The sequence below is a fragment of the Tiliqua scincoides genome, chromosome 1 (genome assembly GCF_035046505.1).
Source record: "Tiliqua scincoides isolate rTilSci1 chromosome 1, rTilSci1.hap2, whole genome shotgun sequence".
NCBI classification, from domain to species: Eukaryota; Metazoa; Chordata; class Lepidosauria; order Squamata; family Scincidae; genus Tiliqua; species Tiliqua scincoides.
In genome coordinates, this window is record NC_089821.1 from 125,751,166 (window position 1) to 125,774,655 (window position 23,490).

General features: G+C 44.4%; 1 protein-coding gene across 1 annotated transcript in view; it reads right to left on the minus strand.

The window, feature by feature from the left end:
- Positions 1 to 23,490, minus strand: part of KLF7 (KLF transcription factor 7) — a 93,723-nt gene extending 70,233 nt beyond the window's left edge. The window contains exon 1 of the mRNA XM_066624001.1: positions 23,251 to 23,490. Within this exon, the coding sequence (XP_066480098.1) occupies positions 23,251 to 23,352 (102 nt within the window). The 5' untranslated portion in view covers positions 23,353 to 23,490. The remainder of the gene's footprint in view (positions 1 to 23,250) is intronic.

Below are 23,490 nucleotides of genomic sequence, written 5' to 3' on the forward strand. Positions count from 1 at the left end.
CAGACCCAGCTCTGCCCAGCCCAACACTAGTAAAGAGTGGAAAAAATGTTTAGAAGGTGAACAAGGAAGGTTGGAAAACGGATGAGCAAACTGGGCAGTGGGCAGATGCCTGCCACTTATAGTGTGCACATGGATTCCCAGGGTTCTAAGAAGTGCACCTTGAGAAGTCCCTCTTATACACATCTCTCAGTCCCATTAAACTTGAAGGAACTTACTTTCAAGTAAGCATGCACAAAATCATATCACTCATCAGACTTGTAAGCAGTTACTCTCAGTCACCAGTCAAAAGTAAGAATTGCTACATGTCAAGCAGACAGGGAACTTTTACAGAAGTTCATTCTTTGGGGTGACAGTGACTAACACTGAGATTCACAGGCAGGAAAATTTTGCAAGCTAATTTGTATGTTTGGTCTAATTGATGAATTTCGGTAATCATGCACATACCGTAGCTATATTACATTTTTCAATACCCTGGGAGGACATCTATCCTTCTGTCAGGGGGCCCGAGAAGGGGGGGCATCTTGGGCTCCTGCCACCACTGGAGTCCTTGCCAGAATAGGGTCATTGGCCTATGTATGGTTTTCTGCAATTCATTGTGGGGTGAGAGGAACAAGGGACTTGTGTGACCCCGAAGTGGGACTTTAAGCCTTAAAAATAGCCATGGAAGCTTGGAAATGGCACAGTTTTGATGCAAACCGGTAAAAGCGCCCCCTTTTTTCCAGAGGCATTTAAGCATTTAAACATGGACCCTGGTATCCGCGAGAGGTTCCAGAATGGAACCTACTGCATGAGTAGGCACACTCTGCTCAACTGACCATTAGCCCATGGTCTGCCTCACTGAGGCTTTCCCAGCCCCTTCCAGCTTGCACCTAGACGCGGGCTCCCCTAAGGCTCACCTAGATCGCTCCCTAAGGCAGGTAAGTCTGGCCCTGGACACCTCCCATCATTGCACAGAAGCAGCAGCAACCTGTGGAAGGTTTCAAAAGTTCATATTTTCTAATTCTAGTCACACAACATGGAAACTCTGACAGAAGTGGCTGACACAGATGGTTACCATGCTTTTAGCATAAACTAGCAATAACAGCCACCCTTCATAGCCCTGGCAAGGGCATTTGCATGGAGCATCCTTGCCCAGTTTTTATGGCTATCCACTGAAACAAAATACAGTACTCCAGGAGTCTATTCTGAAATGCAACATTGAAAGATGCAACACACACACACACACACACACACACACACACACAGGATTTTCATTGCTGGTCCAATCTGCTCAGTAATATGCAAGGTTTGTCCCTGGCAGCAGTCTTCCAAGCTTCCATTAGACCAGCTAAACTCACCACCACTGCGCAATGGAAATGCGGTCCCCGTTTGTACCACATTTTTCCATTCCACCTGGGCGCTGCATGCAATCCTTCTCAATCAGGGGACAGGGATGCTCTGGACAGTCGCATCTGCTGCCCAGCATCCCAGAAGGCCATGGAACAGGACATCTGGGAAGACGTGACTGCCCAGAGTGTCCCTGCACCGCCCTCCATCGGGGCAGACTGAACATGGCAGCCAGGCAGAACAGTAAGGTCTGCTTACTGGGCGAACTGATTCGTCCAAACCCCAGATTTGGCCCCCGGGCCAGAGTTCAAACAGACTTGCATTAGATAATGATACTGATGAGCAATATGTCAAAGACAAAGCAATATTTGAATTGTGCTTCTTATTTATTATTTAAATTATTTGTACTTTCCCTCTGAATATGCAAAATGGCATCCTTTTTACTTGTATTAAATGCTCCTTTGCCACCCAACCCCCTTCCTCCCTTTCTTCTCTGTACTCAGCAACTTGTTCAGCAGCTCCTTAGCCGTTGCTGTTTTTAAGTGCAATGCAAGTATTGAAAAGTAACTGTGAGACCACATGGCAACACCCATACGCACCCACCCCACACACAGATTTCATATTAGGCTCCCCTGGTTGTGTGATGCAATTTTACAATGAACAACTGGGTCACTACTTAGGACAAAATCAGACAGCTTAGGAGTACAAAGAAAAAAGGCACAAATGACTGTGAAACTTTAAGCAATTCGTGGAAGAAGATGATTCAAAATGAGGCAGCTGACAAAGCCACCTATGGCCTAAAGAAGTTGCATTGCTAGGGCCATCAGATATCTCAGGGACCCCACATATCTGATGAAATCAGGGGCTAATCTCCCATTTATTTTAATGACTCTGGATTGCTTCTCATCTTTCCAAGGACTGTCACTAACTGCAGAAGCTGCTTCAGAAAAAGCATCACAACTTCACTGTGATTGTGGGAAGATGAATAAACCACAAGGACAACAACTCAAAACATAATGAAATCTACACAAGCACACGTTCCATATATCTAAAGCCCTAACTACCTGTATTCTGTTGCCCAATTGCCCAAGTAAAACTCAACATCTCACATGAAGTCATATCAAAAAATACACATACATTATTATTATTATCAACAGTATTTATATACCGCTTTTCAACTAAGAGTTCACAAAGCGGTTTACAGAGAAAAATCAAATAACTAAATGGCTCCCTGTCCCAAAAGGGCTCACAATCTAAAAAGATGCAAATGAACACCAGCAGACAGCCACTAGAACAGACACTGCTGGGGTGAGATGGGCTAATTACTCTCCCCCTGCTAAAAAAAGGAGCACCCACTTGAAAAAGTGCCTTTTACCCAATTAGCAAGGGTAAGAGTCACTTATACACAAGTATACGTAAAACAAAGAGACAAGCTCCCAGATACCCAAGATACTGGAAAAATTGTAGTGGGGGATTCGATTATTAGAAACATAGAGAGGGGGGTTTGCGACGGATGTGAGGACCGCATGGTGACTTGCCTGCCTGGTGCGAAGGTTGCGGACATCACTTCCCGTCTAGACAGGCTAGTAGACAGTGCTGGGGGAGAGGTAGCGGCTGTGGTGCATGTCGGCACCAACGACGTGGGCAAGTGTAGCTGGGAGGTCCTGGAGGCCAAATTTAGGCTTTTAGGCAGGAAGCTGAAAGCCAGGACCTCAAAGGTAGCGTTCTCTGAAGTGCTACCTGTTCCACGCGCAGGGCCAGCTAGGCAGGCGGAGATCAAGGGTCTCAATGCGTGGATGAGACGGTGGTGTAGGGAGGAGGGGTTTAGATTCATTAGGCACTGGGGAACGTTTTGGGACAAGCGGGGCCTGTACAAGAGGGACGGGCTCCATTTGAACCAGAATGGAACCAGACTGCTGGCGCATAACATTAAAAAGGTGGCAGAGCAGCTTTTAAACTGATCCCTGGGGGAAGGCCGACAGGAGCCGAGGGGCATCCAGTTCGGGACTCCTCATCCCTATGGGATGAGGATGGGGAGGTTAGAGAACAACAAGACAAAGGCAGGGTAGGAGAAGAAATTGGGAAAGGTAGGGTGATGGGATGTGATAGACAGTTTGGCACAATGAGAGGATGCGGGGACAAAGGAGCGAATAAGCAGCCCATCCTGGGGCATTCCGTGTATAAATGCTTTTATGCGAATGCCCGAAGTCTACGAGCAAAGGTGGGAGAACTGGAATGTCTGGTGACAAGGGAAAATATTGACATAGTGGGCATAACGGAAACCTGGTGGAATGCGGAGAATCAGTGGGATACCGCAATCCCGGGCTATAAACTCTACAGGAGGGACAGGCAGGGGCGTGTTGGAGGTGGGGTGGCCCTTTATGTTAAGGAAGGGATAGAATCCAGCAAAGTAGAGATTGAAGGTGGGTCCGACTCCACCGTAGAATCTCTGTGGGTTAAATTACCAGGCTTGTGCAGCGATGTAATACTGGGGGTGTGCTATCGTCCTCCAGACCAGAAATCTGATGGGGACCTTGAAATGAGGAAACAGATCAGGGAGGTGACAAGGAGGGACAGGGTTGTAATCATGGGGGACTTCAATTATCCTCATATTGACTGGGTCAATTTGTGTTCTGGTCATGATAAGGAAACCGGATTTCTTGACGTGCTAAATGACTGTGGCTTAGAGCAGCTAGTCACGGAGCCCACCAGAGGACAGGTGACTCTGGATTTAATTTTGTGCGGTACGCAGGACCTGGTTAGAGATGTAAACATTACTGAGCCATTGGGGAACAGTGATCATGCTGCGATCCGTTTTGACGTGCACGTTGGGGGAAGAATACCAGGCAAATCTCTAACAAAAACCCTTGACTTCCGACGGGCGGACTTCCCTCAAATGAGGAGGCTGGTTAGAAGGAGGTTGAAAGGGAGGGTAAAAAGAGTCCAATCTCTCCAGAGTGCATGGAGGCTGCTTAAAACAACAGTAATAGAGGCCCAGCAGAGGTGTATACCGCAAAGAAAGAAGGGTTCCACTAAATCCAGGAGGGTGCCCGCATGGCTAACCAGCCAAGTTAGAGAGGCTGTGAAGGGCAAGGAAGCTTCCTTCCGTAAATGGAAGTCTTGCCCTAATGAGGAGAATAAAAAGGAACATAAACTGTGGCAAAAGAAATGTAAGAAGGTGATATGGGAGGCCAAGCGAGACTATGAGGAACGCATGGCCAGCAACATTAAGGGGAACAATAAAAGCTTCTTCAAATATGTTAGAAGCAGGAAACCCGCCAGAGAAGCGGTTGGCCCTCTGGATGGTGAGGGAGGGAAAGGGGAGATAAAAGGAGACTTAGAGATGGCAGAGAAATTAAATGAGTTCTTTGCATCTGTCTTCACGGCAGAAGACCTCGGGCAGATACCGCTGCCCGAACGGCCCCTCCTGACCGAGGAGTTAAGTCAGATAGAGGTTAAAAGAGAAGATGTTTCAGACCTCATTGATAAATTAAAGATCAATAAGTCACCGGGCCCTGATGGCATCCACCCAAAGGTTATTAAGGAATTGAAGAATGAAGTTGCAGATCTCTTGACTAAGGTATGCAACTTGTCCCTCAAAACGGCCACGGTGCCAGAAGATTGGAGGATAGCAAATGTCACGCCTATTTTTAAAAAGGGAAAGAGGGGGGACCCGGGAAACTATAGGCCAGTCAGCCTAACATCCATACCGGGTAAGATGGTGGAATGCCTCATCAAAGATAGGATCTCAAAACACATAGACGAACAGGCCTTGCTGAGGGAGAGTCAGCATGGCTTCTGTAAGGGTAAGTCTTGCCTCACGAACCTTATAGAATTCTTTGAAAAGGTCAACAGGCATGTGGATGCGGGAGAACCCGTGGACAGTATATATCTGGACTTTCAGAAGGCGTTTGACACGGTCCCTCACCAAAGGCTACTGAAAAAACTCCACAGTCAGGGAATTAGAGGACAGGTCCTCTCGTGGATTGAGAACTGGTTGGAGGCCAGGAAGCAGAAAGTAGGTGTCAATGGGCAATTTTCACAATGGAGAGAGGTGAAAAGCGGTGTGCCCCAAGGATCTGTCCTGGGACCGGTGCTTTTCAACCTCTTCATAAATGACCTGGAGACAGGGTTGAGCAGTGAAGTGGCTAAGTTTGCAGACGACTCCAAACTTTTCCCAGTGGTGAAGACCAGAAGTGATTGTGAGGAGCTCCAGAAGGATCTCTCCAGACTGGCTGAATGGGCAGCAAAATGGCAGATGCGCTTCAATGTCAGTAAGTGTAAAGTCATGCACATTGGGGCAAAAAATCAAAACTTTAGATATAGGCTGATGGGTTCTGAGCTGTCTGTGACAGATCAGGAGAGAGATCTTGGGGTGGTGGTGGACAGGTTGATGAAAGTGTCGACCCAATGTGCGGCGGCAGTGAAGAAGGCCAATTCTATGCTTGGGATCATTAGAAAGGGTATTGAGAACAAAACGGCTAGTATTATGCCGTTGTACAAATCTATGGTAAGGCCACACCTGGAGTATTGTGTCCAGTTCTGGTCGCCGCATCTCAAAAAAGACATAGTGGAAATGGAAAAGGTGCAAAAGAGAGCGACTAAGATGATTACGGGGCTGGGGCACCTTCCTTATGAGGAAAGGCTACGGCGTTTGGGCCTCTTCAGCCTAGAAAAGAGACGCTTGAGGGGGGACATGATTGAGACATACAAAATTATGCAGGGGATGGACAGAGTGGATAGGGAGATGCTCTTTACACTCTCACATAATACCAGAACCAGGGGACATCCACTAAAATTGAGTGTTGGGCGGGTTAGGACAGACAAAAGAAAATATTTCTTTACTCAGCGTGTGGTCGGTCTGTGGAACTCCTTGCCACAGGATGTGGTGCTGGCGTCTAGCCTAGACACCTTTAAAAGGGGATTGGACGAGTTTCTGGAGGAAAAATCCATTATGGGGTACAAGCCATGATGAGTATGCGCAACCTCCTGATTTTAGGAATGGGTTAAGTCAGAATGCCAGATGTAGGGGAGGGCACCAGGATGAGGTCTCTTGTTATCTGGTGTGCTCCCTGGGGCATTTGGTGGGCCGCTGTGAGATACAGGAAGCTGGACTAGATGGGCCTATGGCCTGATCCAGTGGGGCTGTTCTTATGTTCTTATGTAATTGCTTCCCAAGTTAAAACAGACATTTTAATATTGAAATCATGTAGGGCTTTTGATTTTGCAACAGTTTTTCCTCCCATTTCCAGGGCATAAATAAAGCTGGCTTTGAGTCAAAGTGTTTAAAGACCAAAATTTAAAATTCAGCATAATTGGAACATTTTAGGGCACATAAGGCTGTCCTATCACTATCGTTTACATGAAATCTCTATTTGAACAGCCACTTTTCCACAAACCCTATTATTACATTTTATTGCACTTGATTCAGTATCTTACTGTCATCCCATGAAGTCAGCAGTTTCAATCTAAGAGAGGGATTCTTATGCAAACAAAAAACTTTAGACATTTTACAGATGTTCTGGGTGGAGAGACTGCTCATTTTTGACCATCCCCAAAAGGGACATTTCATTATAATTTTACGCATAGCATCTGCACTTCAAGCACAGTCCAATTTGTTAGTTGAAGCCTAGATTGCCAGTCAATTCAATGAGTCTTCATTCAGTTTGACTTGGAAAAAGGACTCAGTCCGCAATACCCATTTTCAATGCAAAGGAGCAGCCAATTAAGAACTAGTTTCCTCCAGCCTTCATGTAAGCCCTGCTAGTCCCCAGACTTCTGGGATCAGGAGAAAGAGCTTCTAGACAAGCAGACACTCTTTCCAAGTGAATTTTAGTTCTCATTTCATTCATTATAGAAATCAGATCTTCCAACAAAAATGAGGGAGCACTTTACTGATCAAGTTGTGCCTTGATGAGCCCACGGACAACATCACAGTCCATAGCACAACACAAAACTGAAACCAAGTACTTGAAAGGGAGGCTTAGAAAGATTTAGAGGAGATAACATCTCCATGCCAGGGTTTTCCACTAACTCTGTAGCGCAGAGTGTGAGGGGAAAGGGAGGCGTAGAATAGACGTTGCTATTCACCTCTGCAATTGTTATGGGACTGGCAGTTCAGGCATGAATTCAAAGGACTTTAAACAAAATATGTAAGAATAAAAACACCCAACTTATAAAAGTCTGAGGCACACTGAAAGATTTGCAGCCCTGCTGCTGCAGCCACATACAATAGCAGAGCAACATCCTTCCTTGATACAGATGAGACCTAAACTGGCAGCTTTAAAAAAATTACTGACACAGTTCCTTATAGGGGCAAGGGTAAACAGCAGAAGAGAGGGCATGAAGTGTCATCTCTCTGAAGACTTCCCAGTTGTATAAACAAAAAGAAAAATGTTCTAGAAAGGAAACTCTGGAATGGAGATGCTATAACTCTGTGCTGTAGTAACTGTCCCACTTTCTGCAACTATTCTATGCCATGGGATGTGTTTAGGAAGATTAGGTGTCACTCTTTTTGCCAGACATCATCTGCAATACCAATTTGCGCCATTTGATTTGTCTGCATGTTATAGTTTCACTTATATTTTACTGCATGCCAAATGGCATTGCTCTACACACCTCTCCCTTTCTATAACATTCAGTTGTTTGTATGCAAGCGGAGTAGGAGCTGTCCCACAGTTTCAGGAGAGCAGGGAAGGGTGAGTGGGGAAAAAAATCTAGGCACAAAAAAGAAAATGACACTAGTTTTTTTTCCTATACATTAAACATAACATCCAACCAGTGCAAGCAATCCACAATTTTACAATAATTTCCATAATCCAATTACTCCTCCCATGAAAAGCTTCCTTCTTGATGAATTTTGTTTCTTGCTAGCTCTCACCTTTTGGTTTCAAATTGTTGTTTAATGTTTAATAAGGTTTGAATCATTTGAATTTCTCATGTATGGCTTTTGATTTTGGTCTTCAGAACAAATGGTTGGGTTTTTTGTAAACAGCTTAAGGGCCAAAGGAAATCTTAATATGTAAAGCATTTAAGGGCGAAAGGACATGGTAGAAATCTTAATATGTAAAGCATTTTTATTTTATGTATGCAGTACAAACAGTATCTGTCCTGCAAGTACAGCTCTCCACACATGGGAGGGCCACTCATGGAGGAGGGAGTCTAGTGGGTGGAGTTTTCTGCACGTCAAACAGTGTAAATGAGGAGGGAGAAATACAGGGAACTTTATTGTTCCTTTACAACAGTGATATTCAACCTTTATCATCTCATGGCACACTGACAAGACACTAAAACTGTCAAGGCGCACCATCAATTTTTTGACAATTGACAAAGCACGCAGCGCTGACAGGCAGGGGCTTGCATCCCCCAGTCACCCTACTAACTAATGATCCTTCCCCAAACTGCCTCATGTGCCATGGCGCATTGGTTGAAAATGGCTGCTTGAGAAGGCAGATTTCACCTTAAACAAACTGCACTTAGAACTGAAAGCCCAGTTCTATGAGTTGTGAGCGCTGGCACTGTGGCCACAATGTGTTGGAATAGTGCTGTAAAGCTCTTTTCAGCACCCAGTAAGTAAGCTGTGCTGGCAGGAAGACCAGTTCCATCCCACTCCACAGGTGTGGCATCCTGCCTGACAGCCACCAGAGACCATAAGGTTTGTGCCAGGGTGGTAGTGGGGGAGGGGACAGGAGGGCAGTCCAGAGATAGAAAGGGGGTGCTTCTGGGTGGGGGAAGGGCAGAACAGGGGCAAGTTAGGCCCAGGAGGGGGCAGAATGGTGGAGCAGGCTTCTGCCACATCATAACCTCTGTACTGGTTATGGAGGGCAAGAGGTCTGGTCTACGGGGTTGAGCTTCCATTTGCCTGAAGATAGCATCCGAAGGTCGCCAGTTCGAGGCCACTGGCACCGTGCAACCTTGAAGCAGCTGACAAGCTGAGCCGAGCTATTCCATCTGCTCTGAGCGTGGGAGGATGGAGGCCAGAATGTGCAACCAGATCAAGAAAGAAACATCTGAATGTTGTGGTTTCTTGAAAGATAGAACATTCTTTCAAAGTATAAAAATCCCTACGGGGATTTAAATTGCCTACCTATGTAAACCGCCTTGAATAAAGTCTAAGGAGAAATCTGAGGACCAAGAAAGGCAGTATAGAAATACCTGCATTATTATTATTATTACTGGGCCTACCAGCATTACACAGGGCTACTTGGTTCTAGGCCAGCTAAATAGCTGGTATAGATCCAAGTAGCTCCATTGAGCAGGATGGGGCAGTACATAGGGTAAGAGAACAAAAATTTCCTTACCCCAAGGAGACCTCCTGCCTGCTCAATCGCAGAGCTGGATTCAGTGCAGTACAGGCCTGGCAGCCCCATTGCACCAGCACTACAAAGGATTGGGCTGTTCAGCATGTATGATTTAGTCCAGACGTTCAATGCAAAAATCTCACAATTGTCAAAAATGGAAAGGGTGGGGGAAGAGAATCATTTTTTTCAACTGACAAAACGCTGACATTTGGATACTGGGAAAATGCAATTCCCCAGCAAAAGAAACTCTGCCTTGAGGAATGAGAGTGAAATCCTCACAGCCACTGTACTGCCAATTTATTACTGTGCTCCAAAAAGGTCTCAAAACACTGAAAATCTATTACAGAAGTCGAACTGATGTTTAAAACCATGTTTCCACAGTTCATTTATTATACTGGTTGAATTTTTTGATCGACTGCTTGTTAATACCCTTCTAAGAAAAATTCTCAGTGCAATGTAGAATAAAATAAAAAAATATTTGAAACATTTAAAAAATGTAAAACAAAAATAAGAAAAAAACAGCAGAGATATCAGATATCCAACATTCAGATTACATTGCCCAAGAAAACATAGCAACTGTCATGGAACACATCAGATTAATTTGGACTTTTGGTGGTGATGGGGGGGGGGTGATCTATTGCATCACAATAGCACCACTACTGAGAAGGCACTGCTCCAAGCCATACAAGGTCAAATTTCTCAAAAAAAAAAAAAGGGGGGGGGGTTCTTCCTGTGCAAAGATCACCCCTTTAGGGAAGTTCATATGGGAGGAAAGCATCCTGAAAATATTTTAATATCAAGCTGCACTACAGTCAACCCAATTTATATTTCAGGTTTCAATGGCTCCATTTGCGCATGGAGTTCATGAGCCTTCTTTGCCTCCTTACAGAGGCACAGCAAAACACAATACAGGGAGATAACCACCGATAGCAACGTTTTCTGCAGCTATGAGACATCAAATTGGTTACGGGCAACGTGTCTCTGATGCATCACCCCTTGTGTGCATGTGTGACAGGAAGCCTTTTAGATCATTTAGCAGCCAGTTCCAAAACTCTGCACCACACAGGTGGCTGTTCTTGGAAGTCAACTCTTACTGCAAGCAATCCTCCTGAGGCATGATGTACAATAAGCACTTAGAAATGTGTTTTGCTGCGACTGGAACCAAGATGAAACAGCAATATTAAAGGAGATGAGTTTTGTTTATTTATGGAGGGACCAAGTATGCCATTATTCTAGAACAATGGGGGATGGCAAGGAGGAAGGAATGTTTGATTTATTCCATTCCAGAAGGTGTGATTTATTCCATTCCAGAAGCAGTGGAAAATTTTCCACCAGCCAGCAAAATGGCCCCATCTGCCAAATATAAGCAGGTTTAACTGTTAACAGGGTTCTGCTAAATGAGTTGCATCATTATAATACTGCCACAGAGCCAAGATTTCAGACCACTTCTTAGGCACCATCATCCTTTAACTCCACTCAAGGGGGGGGAGGGGAGAAGGCTACAATGAGATGACTGCTTGTCCTAATGGACAGGCAACAAGACTAAAGCTGTAATTCTATGCATGCTGACCTAGGAGTAAACTCTGTTGTACACAGTGGGATTTACCATACATCTGAACAAACATGCACAGGACTGCGTTGCAAGACAAATGCAAAGAACATTTGTCTTATGAGACTTATGTTCATGATTTTCAAAAGGCATTTTGGGAAGGTGTAGGCTGGTATCACATGTCTTTCTTGATCCCTCTCCTCCTTCCCCCAATACGGTTTTTGTTAATTAAATCAAAATTGGGTGGACTAGCTCAGTGATTTTCAACCTTTTTATCACATGGCACACTGACAAGGTGCTAACATTGACAAAGGACACCATCGGTTTTTTGACAATTAACAAGGCACACCACACTGTTGGCAGGGGACTCACATCCCCGAACGGCCCTACTAATAAATGACCCTCCCTCAAATTCTTCCAGCAAATTCCTGGTTGAAAAATCACTGAACTAGATGACAGACTGAATTTGAGAGGCTGGCATGTGAATCCTGAGCATTTCTGAAAAGTAAGGTACAAGCCACTGGGACATTCTCCTGTGAAAGCCCTACCTATGCAAATCCTCTGGACTTCAAAGAAAATTGTGAAAAAACTTCTCAATGGAATTAGGCACTTTTGTTTCCTTGTGCAGGCTCCCCATGATGTGACTGTGTCTCTTACTTTCACAGCATGTTCACTCCCTGTTCTGAAACAATGACAACAAACAAGTGACTGGACTGGACTGGTATTCACCAAGCCTAGGTAGGCCAAAGGGTTTTTTCCTCTCAATCTCTTCCTTAAGAGACTCACTGGCACAAGAGTCTGGAAAATCCCCTGACGTAAGGACACCCATGACTAAAGCCTTGGAGGAAAGCCAGACCTGCACTACTTCCACGACCCTGAAATTCCCTCCCCCATCTCCTTTAAAGAGAAAACAAAACTTGGTGAATTGTGCTGATGTATGATAACAAGCAAGAGGAAAAAGACAATATAATAGAAGTATCACTCACATTTTATTTCTGCCAACCAGTTTCAGTAAACAGGGGTGATACTAATTTCTACTAGCTGGAAATTTGGAAGTGATGCTCCCTGACCCTGTAGCATAGAGCTAGCACACATGCCTTGAATGCAGAGGGTCCAGGTTCAATTCTTGGCATCTCTAGATAGGGCTGGATGGGATACCATCCCTGAAATGCTAGAGAACTGCTGCAAAACAGCATCTTTAAAGTAAGATTTTGAGACCAGGATGGTATAGAGCAGGGGTGTCCAAACTTTTGGGCAGGAGGGCCACATCATCTCTCTGACACCGTGTTGGGGACTGGGAAAAAAAGAATTAATTTACATTTCAAATTTGAATAAATTAACATTAATATATTAGAGACAGAACTTATATGAATGAATGAAGGCCTTGCACAAAGCAAGGCTAGCCTTTCCTTTGCTGCTGCTGCTGCATCACAGATGTGAAACAGCAAGTAGTGGAGGGAGCTCTCGTCCCACAGCTCACGCAAGAGGTCGAACAGTTGGCTGTCACGCTGAGAGCAGTTGCATCAGGCCAGTGCGGGCTCCAGCAAGTCTCCAGAGGGTCAGAGGCTCATTGGAGACTGGGGGCTCCCAACAGGCTGGATTGGGAGTCCTCAAGGGCTGCAAGTGGCTCCAGGGCTGGCGTTTGGGCACCCCTGGTATAGAGTTGGACTTAGACCTGGAAGAGCCAGGTTCAAATCCCTGCTCAGCCATGAAGCTTCCTAACTTTGGACCTGCCACTGTCTCTCAGCCTTACCTACCTCACACAGTGGTTGTGAGGACAAAAGGAAGAGAGGAACTATGTACACTACCCAGGGGAAAATCCAACGGGGGGCCATGGGTGCATGGCCCCCAAAACTGTCTGCCAGTAGGGAAGGGCACCTGCCAAGCTAGGGAGCAAAAGCTGGCGCCAGGGGAACACCCACTGGGTGGTCTCAGGTGAGATTGGCTGGGATGGGAGCCCAGGTCTATCCAGCCAGCAAACCTTGGCCATGGAGGCTAGCAACCTGGAGCCCAGGTCTACCTGGCTGGTTGACCTGGGCTCTGGAGTTGGTAGTGCTTATGCCCCCCCCCCCCAACACAAACACTGGATCCATCCCTGACAGCACCCTGAGCTCCTTGGAGGAGGGCAGTTTAGAAATGTGAATAATAAAATAAATCTAAGGATGACAGACTGCATTCTCGGGTTCAAAAACAGCACAGAAAGAACAACAAAAGTCAAGCATACAAAGTCATACTGCACCTCTTTACCAGTGCTGGAGATATGGTGTTTAAAGGAGAACTGGAGAAGCCCTAAAGGTCACATCACTTCCAAAATTCTTTGTCAGTTCTAAATGTTTCTCAACATGGATTCACATCTATGGTCTTTTTTAATCACATGGTGGTGTTGTGAACCCTAACTCCTTCGCACATACAGCTGCCCTGGCTAACAAGAATCTGGATCTATCAGTCAGGGAGTGAGGGACAACAGCAACAGTCAGAAAGAAATGGGCAAGTGACTTATAAAGGTGACAAGACTTTGCTTAAAGAGGCAAACATAAAAAGTGGGATAGGAAATTGAAAAAAGGCACTTGAATTTAGTGTTAAAAGGAAAACAAAAACCAAACAACTAACTAGACAGTCTTGCTAAGTCATTTGTGTAGCTGTAGCTACCTTGTCTACCTCACAGGAAGCAGGAAGGGCAGTAGGTAATATTCAGTGCTAGAACAGAACGCTCCCTAGTTCAAACTAGCCAACTCTTAATATGAGATTTTTAGAGTTATGATTGCACCAATTAGATTAGATGCTCAGAGGTGGGAAACTAGTTCAGCTCCTTTAACCACCCCCTTGGTCCTGGTCATGCAGATGCTTTTGATCAATAATCAGGTGTTAGCAAAACCCAGCAGGGCACTAGTGATTTCTGCTTGGTCTCTTGTTTCACCTAGCCTGGGGCCAGACACTCTGGTGTGCCCAATACACACCTGAAATTAACCCTATTTGGTAGACATGCAGGTTACTGAGGTCAAAATGGAGACATTGCCCAAGATCTCAGCCAAATCAGCCCTAGGTTACACACACATAGGGGTACCCTTTTATCACAACAGATATGGCAAAAATGATTAACAGGTAAATAATGCATATACCCTGGTGCTCCTCATCATGTGCAAGTTATACGTTCCTCTGGACATGTTACACAGATTTATGATTGGCCCCAAGTCATCATGCCATCTATATGTAGCATATATCCAATGAGAAAGACAAAAAAATTCACAATGGCTTGTGCATGTTACAAGGAACACTGTGGGTTATTGGACTGTTTAAAATACATTTAGCTTTCTTTTCCTAGCATATAAGGGAAGAGCCCAAGGCAGCTCACATCACTTTTAAAAAACAGTTTTTAAAAAAACAATTAACAAGAAAATACCCCACATTAAGCTGTATTCAGAGCCAGATGGGAGAAATCACAAGAGGAACAAATTAACAAAAACGTGGGTTCTAAAAGCTAAATAGAACAGAAATGTTTTACGTTGCCATCAGAACAGCTGAGTGATGGAGCCAGCCTTACGCCCAGAAGAAAAGTCATGATTTGGGTGCCGCTGCAGGGAAGGCCCTCTCATGTATCACTGCAAAACAGACTTCTGCCAGTGGTGGGCATGCAGAAGGTTCCCTCACTTGGTCTTAGATATTTAAAGTATACAATCATGTGCTTGCCCATAACAAGTGAAATTGATGCCAAGAGTCCACTGAATTCCTGGAACTGCACATCTTCTTAAACTCCATCTACCCTTGGATGTCTATATGCCAAGTTAAAAATGAGAACCCTCAATTGCCTATTAGTGTTACCCAAATTCTGTGCTAAAGGAAATGAAGTTCACCAATCTGCATGAAACATGGACTTAGCAAAATGCACATATTTTCTTGTTTCCTATCACCTACCCTGTTTTTTTTTTTCACTCTGACAAGCAACAAGAAGTAATGCCCTGATCTAACTCAGTGGACAATCCCAGGTTCAATTTCTGGTAGCCACAGATAAAAAGAAACTCAGGTAGTTGGGCTGGGGAAGACCTCCCACCTGAGAGAGCCACTACCAGCTGCAAACAATGAACCAATTGTCTGGTTGCATTGTTTCTTGTCCCTCAACACAATGAGAAGAAACAGAATATGCTTATATGACCACTGCACGGTCCACTCAATCTCACATCCACACATCTGCCAGTGAGCTATGTAGATCCATCTGTATACAGCAGGACAGCACATGGTTGATGCTAAATTGATGTTGCAGCATCTAAATAAACTAGAACAATTTTGCTGCAAGTAGAAGCTTCTTCATTCAGTACATGAGATAGGTCAATGTACTCCATGCTCATTGCAATGATTCTGCCTCTTCTTCACTAAGAGCACCAATACCACATTTTGCACAGTGATGCCACGCTGAGCCTAGTAGCGGGGAGGGGGGGTTAGTACTAGCACAGCAGCAATGATGACAAAAGCTGTGCCAGGTCAGCATTAACATAAGGGTGCATCTGGTGTCTCATGAAGCTTTAGGAACCTTATGCAAATTCCTGAGAATCACCACCTGGGTATACCAACTCACATCATGGGCTATCAATTGGCTACTCATTCTCACTCTGGCCATAGTCCTTGCAGTTTCAAACTTTCTTATGTTGCAACAGGGGCTAGAAACCTGTTTTTATTTTTTAAACAAATGAAAGTTGAATGGTCAGGACACCAAGTTCGGTGGTCACGACTGAATTCCATGTTTGTGGAAAATCCACTGCCCTTCTCTATACCCTATACCATGAAAATCTCAGTTTACATTTCCAGTGATCTATTATGCAAGATTTATAGCGACAAATGCAAACTGTCCATTATGCACATAGCTACGTCCTCATCCTATCCTCCACGTTCTCCACAAACCTGAAACAGCTCCCACCTTGAACCTCAAAATGATGTGGAATGAGTGCTAGTTGAGTGCTTCTACAAAATGATAATGCATAGTTCCCACACTGCATGAGAAAGATTTCAGAACACTTTAGCCTTCAGATACCCATGTCCTACACTTTCACAGGATCCAAATCAAGTGGCAATGCCATGAGTCATTTATTTTAAAAGGCCATCTTTATTCAACCATATCAATTCCACAGAAAACACTGGAATCAGCAACTGGTGGTCTCAAGGCCAAATCCAGCTCTGTGTATGCTACCATCTGGCCCTTCTATTGTCAGGTATATTATAAGTTCCCCTTATTGCCAAAAAAACATAAGTTCCATAGAACTCTATAGGCCAGATTCCACAACCCTCATGTATCATGAGTAACAGCAAAGCATGTTACTGAACAAAACCATTTCTTACTCTTTCCTCATGCCCTTATTGAAAGCGCATGATGAAACCCTCTTTCCACAGCCTAAGATGGACCCCATACCCCAGTGCAACTGACAACAGAACAAAGACAGGAACATTTCAAAATCTTAGCAAGGCTCCAGAATGCTGAGTGATGGTGGACAAAAGTCAGGCACATGTTACAATAGTATCAGTGAAAATGTATATAGTGCTTAGCATGTATATAGCTTAGCACAGTCATTTTCAAACTGTCATGGAGAGTTTGAGCCACTGTAAGTGCTTGCAGGGGCAGCGGGGGGCAGCGGGGGCAGATGGAAGGCAGCGGTGCGATCCCCAAGATCGCACCACTCAGGGGGCTGCAGGGGCTTGGGTGCACTTACCCAAGCCTCCTGCAGCCTCCCTGGGGTGCGGGGTGCAACCTTTGGCAGGGCTCCCTGCAGCAGTGAAAGTAAAAGCAGAGCAATCGCGTCCCGTCTCCACTAAAGCGGAAGTGGAGCACAATCGCTCCTCTTTCACTTTCAGTGCTGCAGGGAGCCCTGCCAAAGGTTGCGCCGGGCTCCCCACACCCCGGGGAGGCTGCAGGAGGCTTGGGTAAGTGGACCCAAGTCCCTGCAGTCCCCTGATCCTGGGGATCCCTGCCACCAGGCTGCCCCCACCCCTTAAGGGGGCAGAGGTCAGGGCCCACAGGCTGGGGCGTCGCAATGCCCCAGTTTGAAAAGCCCTGGCTTAGCATGTATATAGTGCTTCTGAACATTCAAAGTGCTTCATATGGATTACAGGGCTGAAATCTCATGCACAATTTCTTGGGAGCAAAACCCACAGGACACAGCTGGGCTTACTTCTGAGTAGATGTGCATAGGAGTGTACTGTGACTTTTCTCACAATACCTCTATATGGAACTTGAGCATTATCATCCCCATATCGTGACAGGAAAGCTGGGGGTGACAGAGCATGGCTTGCTCAAAGTTATGTTTTGTAAAAACTGCAGTAGACATGCTAGATGGAGACGAGCAGATTCTGACAAAGATATAGAGTACAAAACCTAAGTGACACAAACCAATTCCAGATGCTCTCAGGAAAGAACAGCCAGTAGTGTGAACCTAACCCTACCCCACAAGGTTGTTAAGATCTCTCTGAACCCAGGAGTTAGAGCAAAAAAACAAATCAAAATGGGGAGAATACAATACTCTGGTAAATTCATGATTAGGATCATGTTCTTTTCTACCACCCACACCCACTCCATGCATCACAGGCAACAGCTTCAGATTCCAATCAAAACTGCAAAATAAACTTATACATTACACATACACACTGAGACAATCCCTAAAATTCATATTCTTAATGCCCAGCCATTCAGAACATCACAATCACAGCATGCGGTAGAACTAATAGAATCGGCCGTAAAACGCAATGGTTCCAGTCCAGATGAAATCGAAGTGTCTTTCACAATCCTGAATCATCAATTTACATAGAAGCATGTTTCATGGCCAGGAACAGCTTGCTGCCTGTAGCTGAATATGCCATCCAATGTTGCCATTCCCTTTCTGCTCCATAACTCTTGCCTCTCTTGTAAAATGGACACTTGCGCAATACCTTTAAAACTGCCTGAAAAACCTGAAGAGACATCTTGGCTCCTTGAAAAGACTAGAGTGGTGCTTCCCAAACTCCTACAAGCACTATAAATGGGTGTGAGGGAGGGGTTATGGCAGCAATGCAATCCCCAGAATTGCTCTCCTGCTGGGGACAGGAAAATCCTTTTTTCTTTTCTTTTTTTTAACTTAACTGGCAGCCAGTGCTGGAGTCCTAGGAGGTCCAAGGAGCCCTCCGCAGGGCCTGTGCCTCCAAACATGTAAAAACAACAAAAAAACTGGACACTTCCAGTTTTCGTCACAAAACAAAACACCCTTTTTTAGATTTTTGGAGGCACAGGGAGCCCTGAGGAGGGCTTCCCAAACCCCCCAGGCCCTCCAGGACTCCACCGCTAGCTGCCAGTAAGTAAAAATAGCCCATTCCAGCCCCAGCAGCAGCACAATCCTGGGGATCACCTCACTGCCTCCCCCCACCCTGTCCCTTAAAGAGGCAGAGACAAGTGCTTCCCTGGCTAGTGGATCACAACCTACCAGTTTGGGAACCAATGGACTACAGTAAATCTGTGGGTCAATATACTAAGGCAGAGATGAGATGACTCGCTCCTAGTCATTCAGAGTTCTTGGCTCAGCAAAGACCGAAGTGCAGGTATCCCCAGTCAAAGTCATACATTACTTGCCTACCTTGGCTCTCAATGACTAGCCCACTTTTGATCTACCCAAAGTAAATAAGGTTGCAATCCTATGCACACTTACCTGGGAACAAGCCCCACTGAACACAGCGGAACTTAACTTTCACCATCCACACAAATATGTATTGGATTGCACTTAAGATAGCCTGGCCACAAATAACCATGCCTGGTAATGTATCGTTTGGACAAGTGTAATGTATTAAATAATACATTGTACATGGAGTTGTCTTAGAAGACTGTTCAGAAATGCCAATTGGTTCAAAATATAGTACTGTAGCTAGGTGGGTCAGTGAGATTTGAAACAGCTATCTTTTCTTAGCACAATTCCAAGGGCTGGTTTTAACTTTTAAAGGCCTAAACAACTTTAGAGCCTGGTACCTTAAGGACCACCTTCTCCCACATGAGCATGCCCACATGCAAGATCTTCCTCAGAGAGCTTTCTCCAAGTACCTCTAATGTCAGAGACAGGACCTTCTTTTTGGTAGTACCCTGCCTCTGGAATTCCCTCCCCAGGGAGGCTTACCTGGCACCAATTGTGTTAGCCTTTTGACACAAGGTAAAACTCATTTTCATTTTCCAAGAACTTTTGAGATTTTGTGCTCATACCCTGCTTGTACTGGTTGGTGCTGTTCCTGAATCTTAAAGTTTTTTGTGACTGTTTCTAATTGATCAATTGTATTGGTCACTGATATGATTCTAAAGGGTTGCAAGTGGCATTTGGGGCTTTCAGTCAGAAAGTGATCTATAAATGCAAGTATCACAATAAATGGATATTTGTATCAAAACATTCCACAATGCTAAGAATTCACTGTGTAACAGTTGCAATTTTTACTCCAGCTGAATGCAGTTCAAATAAATATATCAGCCTACCTACTTCATAGGTTTTATGCAACAGTACATGCCAATTTCATTTTTTCTTAAAAACAGTGTACACAAGTGGGCATTAATTCCCTTTCACTCCAAAGTCTGTCTGCTCTACATTTTATAGGCTGGGTGATGGCGAAACTCTCCATGCAACTAATTCTCAGAAGCAGAGACCCAAGTACTTCCTCTTCCTTCAAGCTATAGAGGGGGTGGTGGCCACAGAGAGGAGGATGGGTGACAACAAGCGATTATTTAGCAACTGGCTTGCATTAATGCTGCAGAAAGTACTGTAGATGTTCAGGTTATGATGACACTTGCCAACTGTATGCAACTCTTCCTGTTCTGTATTCACCAGGCAGCTGCAAAACAGTGGGCCAAGAGAAAGGAAGGAAGAAAGGATACTGAAATGATACAGTGTTGCCATTCAAATATTCACAGTAGTAATTTACACCTACTTTTCTACAGTGGCATGTTCTTCGAAGGAAGTTCCCATGAAATCAATGAGCTTTACTTCCATGTCATACTGCTACTTAGGCTGGGCATGGTTCAGACCCACTGATTTCAAGTTCCCCCACTGAAATCAATGGGACATCAGCAAGTTTGGTTATGGCCAGATTGTGCTATTAGAATTTATGTAGCACTGTTCCTAACTCCACCATCGGTTTTGCATGCATTAGCTCAGTAATGCTCTGTACAACAGCCCTGCAAGATACCCTAGCACATTTATTTTCTCACTGTAGATTGATGTTTGGGGCTCACCCAGTGGTTTACACCTAAGGCCATCCACCGAAGTCATGGCTGGCCTATGATTTTACATCCCAGGTCTGTCTTCATTATTTCAACAACAGGGAAATTTGCTTCAGAATGTGGACTGGAGCATACAACCATTCAAGTTGCCACAGCAACTAACTACTTTTCAGTAATAGAACTGGGACAAATTGTTGGGAGGGACCATTGCTCAGCACTTGCTCTGCATGCAAAAAATCTTAAGTTCAATCCCCAAAATCTCCAGGCAGGGTTGGGAAAGACCCTTGTCAGAAAACCCAGAGAGACACTGCTAATCAGTGTGTAGACAACACTGGGCTAGACGGACTGATGGTCTGACTCTGTATGGCGCAGTTAGACATTCTCAACAGCAAGTTCACACTACTGATGAATTTAAAGGCAGAAAGCCAGGACTGAGGATGCTGGGGGAAATCTGAATGATTTTCACTTTGATGAACCACACCTGGCAGCTACTGCAAATATAAGAATTGCTTCTCTGGAGCAGTTTCCACAAACTGCTGAGACCTGGCCACAAGGGCAGAGGAAAGAGGGAAAGTAAATAACTTTCCCTTTGCTGTCCCCTCCAACTGTTGACAACCATGTTTCAGGAGAATTCAAAGCAACATTTTGGAGTGTTCATGGTTCTTGAGACAATATTGCAGCCTCCCTAACCCAGGATAAGTGCATTTTCAAAATACAAAATAATGCATTTTCATGTAATACAAGTCCATGGCAGTAAGCTAAATATATTGATAATATATTGGTCCTGGACATGTGCTTATCATTATTATTGTCGACGCATCCCTAGAAAAGCACAGTGATTGGCAAAAAGTGAGATATGTAGCTCTACAGATTAGTATGAAGGCAAATTCCTGCTTCCTATTGTGACACTTCTCAGCCCACACTGCTCTCATCCACTGACTAAACCAATGGGATGTAGAAGAGGGTGAATGGGAAGCCCCCTGTTAAAACTCTTGCCTCAGCCTTATGAGGAAGCTTTTGCCAAGCCACTGTTTGCTCAGCCTCCTCTAAAACAAGGAGATAACAGGGGCCTACTTGAAAGGGCTGCAGGTAAGAAAAATGGAGATAAAATGTGAAACCTCCAAAATGCTATACAGGCACTAAGGTTTATTTATGAAGGTGTATATCCTGCCTTTGATCAAATGGGCAATGTGTTCCCATAGAAACCAAAAAGATTCAATTAAAGGTGCACATGGCCATTAAGACAAGAACTGGAAAAAGCAATTCAGTCAGACACCTGAAATTGACTCCTTAAAAAAGGAAATAAAAGACCTTGAAACACAGCCACTTCCTTAGCTTTGTGTATTGCAGAGAACAACCTGCTTTGCTTTACAGTAAGCCAGCCAGGCATCAGCCCCACAAAGTGTGACATACAGTATCTGCCTTAGGCATGCTGGCTATGTCAACAGATTATCTCGCATTGAGCAGTCTAGACTGTTATTAATATGCAACTGATTCAACAGCAAGGACACTGCTAGAAACCAAGAGAGAACTGCTAAGTGGAGAATTATTCGCCTCTCCAACTGAATCAGCAGCTCAACTGAGAGAACATAAAGAAAACCAGATGCGACTGCTCAAGGGGTGTACCTAACAAACCAAGCCAAGAGAAAAAGGTTCTTCTTCCTTGTAAGAAAAAAAAATGGGCTTGAGCTGGTTGACTATAATATACTATACACAGATGCACTCAAACACACATACACACACAAACAATACCCAAAAGACACATGGTGGTTTTATGCTAGCAAGTGTCATTTAGATCACTGAAAGATACAATCCAGCAGCTCATTCTCTTATACCTCCCCCCAGAACTGTTATGGGGGCATGCAAGTTACATGAGCAGCCACATGTTTCTGCATTTGCACCTGTCTAGGTAACCAGGCAGGTTGGAGTGGTCAATTTTTCCTCCTTTAAAACTGTCATTTGCAAAATGACAAGGAATCTTGCCTGATTGCCTGTCAAGTCCAACTCATAGCACTATCTAATAAGATAGACACCCTTAGTATCTTGGTAGCTTTCTCTAGGTTTCCAGCATTTTTTCCCTACAGTTTTCCCTATCCCAGCTGATTATTTTATTTCATCATTTCTCCTCCCAATCTTTGTATTTAGGCTAATCACAGATTTCATACAAGTTTCTCATCTCTCTAGACTCTCGACAGTTCTGTCTATGGTTTAACCTGATTACCCAATTTCCATCTTTGGAAATATTGCTTAACCCCTCTGGAGTCTCCGAACTCTCTGTTGGGGGTGCAGAAACAAGTTTGAAGTGTCATTGTTCTAAGCCAAGTCAAGATTTCGAGAAGGGAGGGGGAAGAAAAGCAGAAATTCAAAGAGGACTATTGTTTTTATTCCCATGGAGCCTGGCTTCCGGAACCAAGTCTGTCCAACAAAGCAACTGGCTTGCACTGACACACCAATTACCTTGAAAATCAGAAAAATCTTTTCCATTTCCACCAGCTGTCAGTTGTCAACACTGGTAGAAAGCAATCGCCCCTTGTTCAAGCGAAGGGGGGGGAGAAGAAAGCAGCTTTTGCAATTCCAGAAAATAAAAACCCCACGACACAATTCAGAAAGCGCTCTAAGAAACTTCCACCGGACCTCAGATGCTTCCAGATTTATGATTATTATATGATCTAGGATTTAATGCAGGCAGCTTTGAACTGGACTGCTTTATTAATGATGATATTTATGACAGTGGCGCTTAAGAAAATAAAGAGGCAGGGAAATCAAGAGTACAGAACATGAGAAAGCAAAGCAAAAAAAAAAAAAAAGCAGCTTCAACTCATCAATGCCTGCATTTAAAGAGATTTACAGGAGTAATGTAAATGGTTCACCTGCTGCCAGTTCTCTTCCAAGGATGGCAAAGCGGAGAAGTACCCGGTGTCGTGGACAAGCTGCAATTCCTGGAATATACTATAACTAGCCAACACATCCATGTTGTTGCTGCTGCTGCTGAGCAGGGGAAAAGAAAAGAAAAAAAAAAGACAATAACCCCAACCCTTTTTGTTTAGGTCTGTGTTTGCAATTTTGGGATGGGGTTTTAATTCTGTTCATGAAAAAACCAAAATATATAT